Here is a 15,326-nt window from a genome sequence, read left to right as displayed (position 1 = left end):
AGTTATTTCATTTCCCTGTGATTCGTCTCATTATTTTTTTTTCTGCACTGTCATTCTTTCCCACAATAACTTTACCTGTAGAAGATAAACATGTTAGTAAGAACTCATCTGCTTGAGAAATAGAGCAGCTGATCTGCTTCCAGAATTACAGTGACCTCCTTCTTACCAAAGGTGGACCCCTTTGGGTAAACCTAAAGGTTCTGGACTGTGCCCCAAACCTGGTGTACAGCCCTATGGCTGTGGACGTCTTCCCAGACCTGTATGCTGAGGTCTGGAGGTAGAGTGCCACTCCAACAGCTGTGGTTAGCTGCAGTGAGAAATGACAGAGGATTTGGCCCCCTAGCTAGTGAAAATATGATGATGCTGTTATCAGCGGCTGAATTGCCCCTGGAAAAATACTGATGGCTTTAGTTCAGATCTTTTCTTCAGTGGCTTTGAGCAACCTGGTTTAGTGGAAGGTGTCCCTGCCTGTGGCAGGGGGGTTGGCACTAGAGGATCTTTCAGGTCCCTTCCAACTAAATCATTCTATAACTTAGGAGGTAATTATACTGAATTTTGTTTTAAGTAAACATAAATAAAACTTATGTTTTAAGTAATTTTTGAGAACTTTCTAGCCATGGGACTTGTTAACCCAGCAAAATTTATTTCTTAGAGCAACATACTGTGTCATAATATCAGGAATGCAACATAAGTGTATGCATGTGTATGCAGCTTGTGTAGTTCCCCAGATACACAGGTGTCTGAATTATTTGCTGAAAAATTAGTTTGGATGTAGGGCAGGGTGAGCAAAAACTTGATTTTAGATATATGCAATCCTAGAACAGAGTGGTTAAGCAGGCCTTAGCTTGAAGTTTGCAAGATAGATAACTAGATCTTGAATTGCTTTATAATGTAGCATAGCATCTCTGTTCAGATTCAGTTTGTGTATCTTGGTGTGATGTAGTATCTTAAATCGATATATATTATATTAATGTATTGCTCTAAACTTTTACTTGCTAAGGAGGGCTGAAATCTGCTTTACTGAATTCTGTGTAGAAATGGCCATGTGGTTTTCTCCATAAGCTATACTTCCACATGTTTCACGAACTGGAAAGGGCCATTCTTGCTTGTTTCTTTTTCCTTGATACTATCAAATGCGAATTATAGAAACAATAGCTTTTTAGATCTCTCTTGTATGTACTATTGAATATTAACTTCGGTGGGAAAGACTAAATAGAAGTGAGTGATGGGTTACAACCTATTGTGCTACACTAACACATTGCTTGCTGTCTTGATAAGTGTTTTTTTGAGAAGGCTAATGCATTCTGTGTAAATCAGTGAAGTGTGGAATACAGTATCATATGGAGAGTTGACTAGTTAAAATTGGAGATTATAAGGATTTGAGGAACAGAAAGGCAGGTAACAGTTGGCTTTAATTAAGATGACAGAGGTCTGTGCAGGAATAAGTGGTAGAGATTACTGGTTGCCTGCTGCTTTAACTGTTGACACAGTTACAAGGCATGTTTTGATGAAATTAGCTGATAAAGTTAGGAGAGAGCCTCAATTTGAAAAAGGCCTCAGAGATTGGACCCTAAAGAAGTGAATGACAATGAGAACTGAAATAATAAATGTTTAATGACCCAGGTGGTACATCAGTCCAGATTCTCTGCTCATGAAACAAGCGATGAGTCTCAAGTATGTGAGGGACATGGACTGAGTGACAGGGAGCTACCAGTATGATATCATTATGAGAAAGCAAAAGTGAGGTACATCGGGAAGGTCTTCTAGCAGAGAGGAAAGCACTGGTGGTGTTTGCAGGGAGGTGTGGAGCACTGCATAATCCTAGGTGCCTCTATTAAAGGATGGCAACTCCAAACCGATGGGGCAGAGGGAGGACTGCTAGGCTGCCTGTCATCTTAATCATCCTCTTCAGAGAAGGGTAAGAGTTTGGATTCTTCCCAATGCAAAATGGGCATTTGGCAGCAGTCTGAGTGCACTGAGAAAAGGGGGAAGGTCCTGAATCTAAAAAGCTCATTTCAGGCACAAATGAACGTAATCTTAGTAAATGGAAGCTGAAAATCTCAGAACCATATTCATTTGCTTAGAGGTGTTCCTAAAGCAAAACAGTGAAAAAACGGGCAGCAGATGAACCAAGGCCTACCTGGAGAGTAGGGAGAAAGCTTCTGCGGGGGACTGGATGGGCTGATCACTTCATCACCTTGTAGAGGTTAATCTGAGACTAGTGTAGAAGTTTGCTGTAGGAAATTACATGTTTATTGTCCCTCTCAGCAACATAATTTAATTTTGAAGAAGGTCTTGTGCATTCATCATCACCATGTTTTCATTTATGGTTACTTTTTTATTCTTCTTTATGCATGTGTTATGTTTTTTCTTTTGTAGAACAGTTCGTGTCTGGCTGAAGAGAGACAGTGGGCAGTACTGGCCCAGCATATACCATGCAATGCCATGTAAGTATAAGGGGATATTTGCTATTTACTCTGTATTTGCAAAATGGCTTTTCTGGTTTTGATGAAGTTTCATGTTTATGACCATTTGCAAATTTACTAGCCCATATTAAATTTATTTGGGAACAATCCTCTTGGTTTCTGTGAAGCTTTACGAAGTTGCATGGTAATGCTTCTGAGAGGCATCAGGGATTTCAGCAGCAAAAGGATACAGATACGCAAGCAAGGGATCAGCATTTAATGCAAACATAGAATAAAAAATATAGGAGCTCAAAATGTAGGCTTGCATTCTGCCACTAATGGAGTCCATAAAGCTTTGTAAGTCTACACTATAAATCAGTCTGCCCTTCCTACTGCATGTGCTTAGTCCATTAGAGTGCAATGGTAAATGGCTTTATTTGGTAAGAACTTAATATCCTGTGGCAGCTAATATGATAGAGAAGATACTAGATAGGGAAGTAGCTCTTCCAGTGAAGAAGAATCATTTTATCCCTGCAATTAAATTATAGAATCACAGAATTGTTTGGATTGAAAAGGACCTTAAGATCATCTGGTTCTAACCCCACTGCCATGGGCAGGGACATCTCACACTAGACCATATCAGCCAAGGCCCTGTCCAGCCTGGCCTTGAACACTGCCAGGTATGGAGCATTTACCACTTCTTTGGGCAACCTGTTCCAGTGCCTCACCTCCCTCACAGCAGAGAATTGCTTCCTTATATCTAACCTGAACTTCCCCTGTTTTAGCTTTTAACCCATTACGCAAATGTGGAAAACCAAATCTCCTTGATGGATCCCTCCAGTATGATTTGCTGTATCTCTTCCTACCAGAGAGTGTTCATTCACCAGAACAAATGGCTGATTGATGTCCATTTTTCCAAGAGGCAGTAGAGGAAATCACAGCCCTAGCTAGCTGTGTTGAGTGCAGGAGTATAATTCTGTGAGTCACCAGAAGCAGGGGTGTGCTGATGCTCCTCAGTCAGCTTTAGATGTGCTTGTTTAGCCTGTCTTTGGAAAGCTTATGAAGCTGACTTTAAATCCACAGACTGGGGAGCATTTATCAAGTCCCACTGAAGTATTCTTACCATCTGGAGAAAGAATTATTTTAAGCTAAGATAGCTAGATTTGGAAGAGACCTCTATCTCCACAATACGTAAGATATTTGAAGAGTTTTAGTAGCACAACAACATCAGCTTGGGACCCTAGAATGGCCACAGTGTTTGCCTGCTCTAAAAAAGCATTCCTTTGGTAGAGAGGAGAATCTCTCTTCTTCCTGTGGTGATGAACTAGCTCATAAGAATATATCAAGCCTCAAAGGTACTTTGTGCTCAGGACTGTGCACAGAAAGGTACTGGAAACCAGCAAATGATGTGGCAGTTTGTGGAGCTCAGTCATGATCACTACCAATGGCCTGAGTTCCCTTGACCTGTCTTAAGAGGTTTGCTTCCAGTTAAACTGTTACAAAGTCACTATTCTAGCAGTTTGGCATGGATACTTCTCTTTTTCCATGTGGTGCTTTTGCATATATTTTCATCTTAAAATCTTAGGTTCTTCTCTGGTCTTAGCAAGGCTGCATTATTGCCAGTAACAACAGCTTCACTGGAAATGGTGGAATAGATCCAGATCCACTCAAAGGGAACTATTTTAAAGCTCCTTCATAAATTTGAACACCTGACACTGCTCCTTCGTTTGGAAGGCTGATAAGCTTTTGAGCCATGAGATAATAAAATTATGTTGTATTATTCACCAGTTTCAAGAATGCTCAGGTATAATTAATGACTGGAGCAATGCCAGTTGCATTGTTATCAGCCATGGCTTTTAGCTTTTGGAAATTATAGGAAGGGCTCTAAGTCAGCCTCTGCACAAGTCTGCACTTGACTGGAAATGATTGTTTTGTCTGTTTCTGTGTGGATCACATTTTTGATTGTCCTCTGCTTTAGGTTCATACTAAACTGTTGTTTAGAGAATGACAGTGTCCCAGAGGTTCTCTGTAAAAATGTAGTAGGCACAATGGTGCCTTTGTGCTGCTTAGCAAGCTGTGAGTGACAGTCTCACCTATAGATACACTGTTAGCATGACTCATGGTGATCATGCTAGTCCATGACCATGACTAGACCATGACTTGTGGTGCTCACTGACTGGTCAGTGGTTACTGGTGGTACATGACCTACACTGTTTTATGGTTTAATATCAGGTAGCCTTAATAACTGAGTTTGCACCCTGGCCACTCTGGGAGGTGAGGAGGATGAGGAATTGGACTGAGACAACCATGTGTTTTGGTCAGGCTTTGCACTCAGATGGGACCGTAAGTGCATTCTGAATGTGAAACCCATTAAAAACACAGAAAAATTGTCAGGATTGTAGATCCTTTCTGAGTAGGGACACTGCTGTTTAGAGTTGGGATTTTCCCAATTGCAAAGTTTTATGCCTTACCTACGGGTGTTTCTGTGGTTGGAAAATTTTGGACAGGATGGCCACATTTTTTATTATTTCTAACATGAAAAATTAAAAACTGGGTGCTTTACACAGTGTTACATTGTCAGTAAGGCAAACTAGGTAAACTGGAAACCTGGCTAATACATCATCTTCGTGCCAGCATTGTCTTAACAGTATATTAACAACAGATCTCTGATGAGTATGTAAACCCTCCTCATGGTTAGGTGTGGACCCTTGGTTACACATGTGTAACAGGTAATTGATATGTAACCATGGCTGGATGTCTGACAGGAGACACAGAAAGGAATTGTAGTCAAAAGATGTAAGCCAAAAAAAAAAAAAACCCCAAACAAAAAAAAAACCCAAAAAAGACCCACTCACCCAAAACCTCTCACAGATGTGAACAGAGTAAAAGATTTATTGTAGGGAGGGACAGTACTGGAGTATCCATTCTTTAAGGCAGATAATACACAGTCTTGCAATGGCTTTCATAGCTAATACTTTGTTTTGAGAAGGAGGGTAAAAAACCTGCAACACAAAGCATGCTTCTTTGGTCTTAAACTATGCCACTTAAGCACTTCAAAGGGGCAGAGGGAGGCTGAAACTGTAGGTACAAAGTTTGTATTTCTCTTCTACTTCTGTCAGCCTCTAATAGAGGTAAAACGCTGCTGAGAACATGATGTAAGGGGGCTTTTCCTCAATAATTCATTTTCCAAAGGCTAAAATCAGTGCGTGTTTACTCTGTATTTAAGACAAAGACTACAGCCAGATTTCTGCATCAGGAATATCCTGCCTGTCCTCTGCAGTAGTTCAGATCAATCTTGTTTCAGTCTGAAAGCCAAATTATAACTAGGAGCTGAAGTAGAGGGCTGTTATTTTTTCCTGGCTATTATTTTAAAGGAATCTTAAACATCTCAGAAGCTTAGAGTAGGGGTTCTTGGGGTTGTTTCAGGGGTACTTTTTCCTTTTTTCCCCCTTCTTAATGAGCCTAAGTGCTTAAGTATCTGATTTTCACTAAAGTGTAAGTTGCTGCAGTCTTGTTGGCATTGCTTTAACCGCATTAGTGTAGCTAGTCTAGATGTAATTTTAGTACTGACATAATGATTCTTCTAAGATCATGTGTTACTGAAGAATTCCCTTAGGAAGATGACTATAGCAAAATAAATATCTTTACATTGCTATGGCTGTGTACACACAGGTCTGGAATCTAAAAGTGATTGGTTTTTGTAGTCAGCCTGTGTCAAGCAGCTGCTTGTACCTTTTGTGTCTGAAGTGTTTCAGTCTATTTTGGAAAAGCATGCATCAGATAGCCAGTTTACCTCAAAACTTATCTGCAAGCTGTTTATTGCCTGCAGAGTTACTAGTAACTCTTTCAGTATATGCTCAGTGTGTAGAATTTGAGAGCTGATGTGTAGAATATGGCTGTTCTGTCATTAAGTGCTTTTAAAAGGATTTGGTTTTTACTCTGCTTAGATTTTTTTTTTCTGTCTGGTTTTCCTACAACTGTCTCATTAAGCTACAGTGAAGAAGTCTCAATATAATAGTAATGCACCACCATATGAAGGCACAATTTGAGTTTGCCTTTTCTGAGGGAGAGTTATGGGAAGGAGGAATTTTGTCACTGTTGGTAGCCCTAACTTAGGTGTTTGTTTTCCAGCAGTTTCCTTGAACTGAAGCCTTTTCTTTGATTTAATTCTGTCAGCCCTTGCAGGAAAGAAATAAATTGAGATGCCTGCCTGCATGTGGATCTGGTAGGCTTTGTGCTTGCAATTGGTTGTAATTCAGGAAATGTTTCAAGGGAGAGATAATACTGAAGGTAGAAAAAGTTTTGTTAACCAGTCAACATAGACTTTCTTCTTCTTCATATAGCTTTGTTGCCAACTAAACTATTGAGGAAGATTTGCTGAGCTATGGACTGTTTAATCCTAGGTGAGACATCACACAAATTGTGAATATACCAGATACAAAGTACGGCAAAAAAGAGGACTCCAGGCTTGTTAGTAACAAAACTACTGTGTAATCACAATGGAGAGTAGAAACCAAGGTGGGTGGCGGGGGATAGCAGAACTAAAAGCACATGTGACTATACTCTCTATTTATCACAAGAATATGGTTTAAAAAGAACTCTTGTCACTAATGAAGGAGCAAGAATGCCTGCCCCTAGCTGCAGTTGACAATTGCTGCTGAAAAATAATTCCTGAAGGTTTCTGTTGGGACAGGAGCACTCGCGCCTGCATGCTGCTGTGTTGGACAGTAAAAATAATCCCTGCCTTCAGAATGCAACTTCACAATTTCTCAGTGAAACCAAGCATAGCCCTTGAATTCTTGCAAGAAAATTCTGGTTCTATCCTAGATGCAAACTCTGCCAAATCCTCTAGGGAGCTTAGTACAACTGACTTGTGTGCGATTGAAGAGGGTAGCCTGGTGGTTATTACAGTAATATTGATATAATAAAACAATGGCTAGTTTTTGGCACAATCTTTTACTTTGGCCAAAATATGTGATACCATCATAGTATTGTCACTGTGCTGAAATGGAGTAGGGGACAGCTGGTCTCAGAGTCCTTAATACTGGCTGACATGTTGATTCCTACAGGTTAACTTTCTTACTGCAGGTGTAGGCTGCAGTAATACAGTGACATAATACAGTGTTTTCTTTTATTGTCAGTGAGCTTCAGGCAAATGTGAAAAACTAAATTATTCAGCTAAGTAATCTCTCAGGTTTATACTGAAATGTCAGGTACCTCTTATATCAAAACACAACCATTGCTCTTGTATGACATGCCTGTTTTCAGATAACTAGTAAGAAAAAAAATGAAGGAGCTGGAGCAAGAAATAGCTTTTGTTCCATGTCCTAATAAGATACGATTAAATGAATTGCAAGAACACTTGCTTGTCTGTCAGAAGCAAAATGCTGAACAACATCATAAAGCATGTTAGCTAGTTTTAGGCTTTCCAGAACTTCAAGAAACTGAGAATCAGTTTTGTTAACTTCATCAACATGTTCATTTTTTTCAGCTCCATGTTCATGCATGTCTTTTAACCCGGAAACCAGAAGGCTGTCCATAGGTCTAGACAATGGTACAATCTCAGTAAGTACATCCAAAGATTTCCAGTTGAAATGCTTCCCTTTTGAGAAGTATTTGTGTGATGTTGTGGTGAGGATATTTTTGTTAGTGTTTGGGGGAGAGACTTTACTGCTAGTGGAACTGAAGCTGTAGTGTAGAAAATGGCAGATTATTACAAATGTAATTCCAGCTGCCACAAAGGGACTGAGTGGGGTTTACAATACTTATTAGGCAACTCAGCAGACTGTCTTAATTTGCATATTTCTTTTAAAATAACAATGCAGAAAAGCAGCTGTTGCTTTATTAAATTTGAGTGCCTTGTTAATTATTCCACACCAGTGTTCTGAAAGCAGCAATTATGAGGGGAAAAAATCATCTTCTGAAAGGCAGAAAGCAGATTTCTGCTCCATATCTAGCTACTTTTTCAAATTTCAGAGTTCAGACTTTGTTTTCCTCTCACTTCCTTCAGAGGAGTTGCTCCTAATGCAGTGCTGTTTCTGAGAGAGTTGGTTTGTTAACATCTGAGATGTGTGTGTGTGGAAAGGAAACGGGATTAAAGTAAGAGTGGTTTGTAGATATGGGGCAGACAGTAGCAGTTGACCCTTATTCATTGTATTTTTCTTGTGGGGTGATGAGTAAAGAGCTATATCACTTTGTAGAGGGGTCATGAGTCAGAGAGGTATTTTTTGCCTATGCCTCATCAATAGACTTCTCTTACAGTTTAAGATCATTTTACCATCATTTCAGATTTTTACTGCTGTTCTCTCTGCCTTATGTACTTTATAACTGAATGAGCATTGCGGGTTGATGTAAGGGCAGCTGTCTACACTAAAGCCAAGATGGTGTTTGGGAAAGGGTGTGTGACCCTCTTAGCTGTTGCCTGTAAGCTGTATCAAAGATGTGAAGGTTTTGACCTATAAAGCTATTAATGGCTTGTAGCAGAGATTTGTCTTTTTTTTTTTTTTTTTTGTGCCTGTAGATTTCTTCTTTTGTATTTAGGAGCTGGGACAGCTGCAAGAGAATTCCCTGCACTTCTGAAATTCCCTCCTTCCCACTTTTTCAAATAGCTGTGATTTGCCAGTCCTACTAGGCACTTTTGTTTTCATCAGGCCTTTGAGGAATGTGAAGGCGCTGTAAATTAGGTATTTGCATTCTTTGGCATGATGTGTCCTTTGTGTGGGAGCATTTTGCCCTGAAGAGTCAGAGGGTGCTTGAATCTGAATGGAGTCAAATATTTTCATATTCTGAAGCTAAGGAAGGTAAATGAGCTATGCAGGTGGTAAAAGAACATGTGACTTTGGGTACTTATAGGTATATATTGCCATATAAAAGGCAGATTCTGTTTGTTGCTAAGCTCAGCTTTTCTTTTCCTAGTCTTCTGCATAGAGGTACATAAGAGGGGGAAGGGCTTGTCTCTGTTCCTTGATTTAGTCCCTTGTAGTTGCAGGTGATACGCGGATAGACTCCACAACTAGTTAAAGTTGTAAAGTAGGTATGCTTTTATTCAGCGCCGAGGTGCCTAGGGATAGCTCCTCCAAAGCATGCACACCTCAGGGTTGTTCTCCCTTTACATTTATTCTCTTAAGGTATACATAGACATGAGGTTGCTCAATCTGCCTATACATATTTATTATCTATCCCCGCTTCGTATTATAATGAGCCGGAAGGTCCTTTACACCTGCGCAGTGCCCCTTCTGGTCATGGGCAGGGGTCTCAGGATGAAGTAAATGAGTCTTCCTCTTGTGGGTAGGGGTCTTCAAGATGAAGTAAATGAGTCTTCCTCTTCTTAAACTTTACACCTTTTAACCCTCAGACATGGCCTTAGGGTTCGGTCGGCGCCCAGTCTGCTTCTCCTGCCGCTTATCAGTAGGACCAGACACCTGTGCTTTTTTCATGGTTTTAGGGCTTGGTCACCCAGTCTGCCTCTCCCCGGCTTATCAGCAGTCAATGCCCCGGCATGTCAGGTACTTCACAAGAGACAACACCTCCATCTAAGCAAAGGAATCCTTTTAACCCCCTTGTACATTTTTCTCTGCATTAATGCCCTTGTACATTGTTTACCCCTGTATCACAGGCAGTTGTGTGGTAAAGGATTGTGCAGAAAATGCACTCCACAAACTTCCACAAACAATGAAATGTTTCCCTCTATAGCAAACCTAAGGCTTGTAAGAGAAGCCACAACTGTCATGTGCTACAAGAAGTGGTGGAAGTGGGAATGGAAAAATGGCTCAGGTAACCCCCTATTCAAGTCCCAGCAATATTGGGGTGTTAGAAAAATCCCCAGGTACTTGAAGTGGGTTACAACTACCCTCTGAAGGAAATAATAGATTTTCTTCCCTGGGCACATCTGTGATGAATAGTTTAGCACAGGAGTATACAAGCAGAGCACACTGACCACAAAATAAGAGAACTTACTTCAACAAGGTGATCTCAGGGTCCTTATTGTATATTGTGTGGCCCTCAAAGCAAAAGTACATGGAATTTACTTGAGACACTTGAAATATCTGGGAATTAGTCAGCTATTCCATGTTAGTGCTTCTGTAAATGCCCAACATCTTTGAGTATGCTGAGTACAGGGCCAAAAAAAATTGCTGAAAATCATTCTACATCTTCACTTTGTGTAGAAGGAAAGGACTTCTGGCAAGGGCTGTAAGCTGATATAATACTCTTGAGCAGGCCACATAATCTCAAACTAACCTTTTGGTAGTGCCAGGAACTGCTTTTATTTTCAGGTGTAAATAGAGATAAGGAAGTGCAGCTGCTCTTTTTCTTTTGCATGAAATTTTTGTAAACTGTGTGGAATTTAGTTACAAGCCTTGTACCTCAGGAATGTGTATGGTGCATTTTGAGAAGGATGGGCAGCAATGCAATAGTCACAGACAGACATCTTCCAGCAAAGCCACTGTGAGGTGAGCTTGTATGGCAACCTTTCCTTGTGAAACAGGTTGACAATTTTTGTTTCTACAGAGATGAAAAGATTGTTTTCGACCCTTTGTAACTTCTCAGCATGAAGGCTGCACACACAACCATTCTCTTAGTGAAGGGTTGTCTAACATCTTGCTTGAAAAGCAGTGGTACTTAAAAAAAAATTAAAAAAAAATGTTGTGTTTATTTGGTTTTGGGGTTTTTTTGAGAAGAAATGTCATTTCTGTTGCTTTGTGTGTTAGGGAGTGCCTGAAGTCCCTTTTGGAAGCCAAAAGACTTTATCATGGTCATAAATTCCTTGCTCTGATGTGCAGAAAGACATGTTTTAAAGATGCAAATCTCTCAAGAATACCACAACAAGGAGAAACAGAGGAAAGGTCTGTTACTTGCAATAGACAGGAAAATTCCACAGACAAGGTGAGGTTCCTCACCTAATTTCATTCATCTGAAAGTTAGCTTCCTAGATAATCATTAGCTTCTGCAGCCAGTAAAAAGTGGTGAATTAGCTTTGGAGACAACCATGTTACTTACCCTAAAAACTGTTTTAAAGTAGCATAAATCTCCCCATTTCTGGTTAGATTTAATTGAGGATTAGGGTGAGTTTTCAGGTAGCTGATGCTGAATAAAATTGATCCTTTTTGCTGACCATGCTCATGTCTAGATGAAGGTGTTAAACACTTTGAGCAGAGTCGCAAGGACCAAAGGGCACCAGAATAACCCCTTCAAAATTCTTCCTTAGGGTTGGTACTTATTTGGGTAAGTCATCTTCCACATAATCTGATCTTGCAGATGTCTACAGGTTCGGCCATAAACAGTATTTTGGATACCTGAGACTGAGTCAGGACCTACCTGTTGATGTGCACCTTTACCCTCCACCACTGTGGGAAGTTTCCTTCAGGAAAACTACATGATAGTTTTTGTCCTCTCCCAGTTTTTGTACTTCCTAAAGTGAAAAAAATAATATTTTTGTAGAGCTTTCTTTGCAATAGATATAGTGTCTGACAGTAGATTTAAGAGTCTTCATTCTCTTCCATTTCTGAAGCTTCATGTTCTCTGGGACACATGACAGTGCTATCAGCCACTTGTGTTAACAGGATGAAGTCAAGCCTTTAAGGAGATCCATAGTGTGCTGTCAAAACGGCATCATCTGTCAGACTGTAAATTACCTGGGGAGGGAACTAGGCTGTGAATGGGTAACACAACTAATTTATTAAGATTATTAACTTTCAGAAATGTGTTCAGTTGTCTAAGCACGGGTCTCTAGTGCTATTTGAGGATACATCAGTTGTTATCCACTTGCAGCTCTGGAAAAGTGTGGCTCTTCCTTAGACCCTGGGCCATGTCTAGCAGCCCCATGACCCTGAAATGGCACACACTTGAGCATGGGTTTTGTTTGCCTTAACAAGAGTAATTCGAAATAGGATACTGATATTTCCAGGATGAGGATTTACAGAGGTCTTAGGCTAAAGAGAAGTTTGTGGTGGGTGTATATGCTTCAGTGTGAGGAAGGTGTGCTCCATGAAAGTATAGTTGAGACTATACAACAGTGGGTGCTACAATGGACAGTCTTTTCAGATGCTTAAGACTTCTTTCTGCTTTGTGAAGGCTTTCATGGTACCAAGTCTTATTATTGCAATAATAAGCTTACCTGAAACAGCCAAGACTGATCACTAACAGTTTCAGTACGGTAAAAAAGGTAGTAAAGTAGCTCAAAAAGAACCTTTGAAGAGCAAAGAGTGATCTTCCCAGAAAAAAAATGGTTTTAATCCCTACAAGGAGGGGTTTTGGTTTTACCATCCTGAGCACTCTGATAGATCTCAACCCCTCCTGCGCAAAAGGACTCACACATGACCAGGAAATCTTTCTTCCTTCTGTTAACAAGCACTGACTAAACTGTGTGGGTCACGCCAGCCTTTCTAGCTCGTTAAGAAGAGCCAAAAAGCTGCCTAATGAGAACTGAGTGTCAGCAGCTCTGAGAGGAGCAAAACATCTATGTACGGAAGGATTGAAAACCAGTTTCTGCTGCTAAAATGTTAAACAGATGTAGTCGGTGTTTTTGTAGTGCATATGACACAATGTATATGCAATAGGGCATGAATTTCTTGAGCAAGTTGCCCTGTGCTAAAATACCTGTCTATTGATGCAATTAATATGTTTGGCCTTGAAAGGGAGAGGAAAATTAGTGCAATCGAAGAACACATGATAATAGTGTAAAGGGGAGCAGCGAGTAAAAGACCTGGAGAAAGATTAGAAAACGCAAAATAAGAAAATGCATTGCAAATTATGATACGCTTTCAAAGAAGAAAATGAGAAGCAAGAAGTCTGGGTGGGGGGGAGGGGGGGAAGAAGGAAAAAATTCTATCCAGTATTCAGGTTAATTGGAACTGTATTTGGTTTGTACTGTATTCATTTATCTCTTTGGATGGAACTGTGTATTAATAGTGCATAGCTGTGGTTTGTATTAAAGCATACAGAGCTAATCAATACTTGGTTAACCCTTACAAACTGCAGTTATTTTTGATTCACTGTGTTATAATTGAGAGACTCGAAAGCCTTTTCAGTATTCCAATTAAATTATGGGACTGCTCAGATCATGGAACAAACAGTCCACATCAGATTTATCAAGGGAAAAATGCAAAGAAAAATGAGAATGCAGACCACACTCTTCATCCCACCAGCATCTGTGTGCCACCACAGCCAAAGCTAGGGACAGCCAAATTGGTTGACAGACATATTATCCCACCATGTGTTACAGTAATTGAAGCCATTTCTTTTTAGGTAACAATAGTAAAAAGTTAACATTGATAGCAAATGTTCTTGCTTGAAGTAGGCTTTGTAGTAAAGCATTTCATATGGTGGTTTAGTGTTCTTTAGGCAGTGGTTAATGAAAGGCAGTTCTCCTGTAAGTAGCTATGGAGGTATAGCAGATTGTTAACATTCGGTGCTTATAGAGTTAAGGTGACCCTGGTGTAGAAATTCAGCTGACTTAATAGATTTGTTACTGCTGTTTAAATAACACTCCCTATTGTAGTCCTCAGCTGCCAGGGGGAAAGCTTATGGGAGGTGGAACAGATTAAGGAAAAGAAGATGAAGTAGAGCAGGAGAACGCGGTTGTAACTACTTTATAAACAGAAACCTGGAAAGGGCAGAATGCATAGCTGCCTCAAATCACTCACAGTTGTTCTTGTGGAAGCTGAGATGTTCCACAGACTAGTACTGTGGTCTCTCCACCTTGGTGCCAAGCAGTAGCTGTGATGTTTTAGGGTAATCCTGGTGCTGGAAAGCCATGCAGATTACGTACAGTGACCCCACAGAAAATGCAGAGTGACTCTTTTTTTAAGTTATGTTTGGAAACTGGGGGTAAATGCTGGCTTTTTGGAGGTTAGAATGTCTTCTCATGCTCTTTTGCCTTAAATGTTTGGTTTGCCATAAATATAGTCTGTAGGCTCAGGAAATCCAGTCTTCTCTACTGTTGCACAGTGGTTTTGGCAGCGCTTACAGACAAACATTTCACAACTGTATGCTTTAAGAGTTAGCTTATTTTGTGTTTCTAATGTTTCTTTCTTTTTTAACTGTATTTCAGATTGAGTTAGGTTTTACTTCTTCAGTCCCCTTGGTAGATTAGCTCAGGGAGCTTTTGTGTAGCTAGCTATAAATTATTAACCTGATGTCTTTTTACATGCCTTGTTTTTTCTTGGTGTTTCTCCCAGTATGTTGTGTACACATTGTAGATACCTGACAGCAGTTTGAAAGATAATTCATGTGGTGGTATCACTGAGCCTACCCTTTGCCTGTGTGTTTCCTTCAGAGAGATGTTGCAGTTTTGTGGTGGCCACTTTGTTTCCTCAGCTTTGAGCAACTCCCTTCAAAACAAGTGTCAGGGACATCCAGGTGCTCAGTCAGTTTAACCACATGGGGTTTTTCTCAGAGCCAAGGCTGCCATGCAGACTCTTAGCTGCTGTTTTCATCATCTCCTTGTGCAAAGCCATATTGGTGGTTAAACAGCAGCACAAAGGCAGCAGGCTCAGAGCTAGTCCCCATAGGTGTGCTCTTCCCTGGCCACAGGAATGAGCCCAGCTAGGTCACACCACACATCTCTCCCTGGGTAGCTACATTGTGTGGAAAACCACCCTTCATCCCATGCACATCTGCTTGTTAGCCACAGCAAACCAGTAGCAAAGTAAGAGAGTTTGCTTCTGAGGCACCAGTATAAATACTAACCAATAGTAGAATAAAACCAAGGGGAGGGAAAGTCTGAGTTTCTATTTATCTGAAGCACTGGGAGACTTTTGAGCAGAAACCTGAAATGTATTCCCAGTATGGATCATATACAGATTCAGGTTAGGTATTAGGAAGAAATTTTTCACTGTGAGGGTGGTGAGACACTTGTGCAGGTTGCTTGGGGAAGCTGTGGATGTCCTGTCCCTGGAAGTGTTTAAGTAAGCCAGGCTGGAT

At 40.4% G+C, this 15,326-nt stretch overlaps 1 protein-coding gene across 2 annotated transcripts in view; it reads left to right on the top strand.

Annotated features, from left to right (window-relative positions):
- Positions 1-15,326, top strand: part of WDFY2 (WD repeat and FYVE domain containing 2) — a 64,729-nt gene that overhangs the window by 32,875 nt on the left and 16,528 nt on the right. For both annotated transcript variants that reach the window (XM_005147648.3, XM_031047749.2), the window contains exons 2-3: positions 2,380-2,447; positions 7,897-7,970. In XM_005147648.3, the coding sequence (XP_005147705.1) occupies positions 2,380-2,447; positions 7,897-7,970 (142 nt within the window). The remainder of the gene's footprint in view (positions 1-2,379; positions 2,448-7,896; positions 7,971-15,326) is intronic.

Source organism: Melopsittacus undulatus, chromosome 2 (assembly GCF_012275295.1).
Source record: "Melopsittacus undulatus isolate bMelUnd1 chromosome 2, bMelUnd1.mat.Z, whole genome shotgun sequence".
In the NCBI taxonomy this organism is placed as follows: Eukaryota; Metazoa; Chordata; class Aves; order Psittaciformes; family Psittaculidae; genus Melopsittacus; species Melopsittacus undulatus.
Note: the sequence above shows the minus strand (reverse complement) of the source record. Positions and strands in the feature narration are given on the sequence as shown.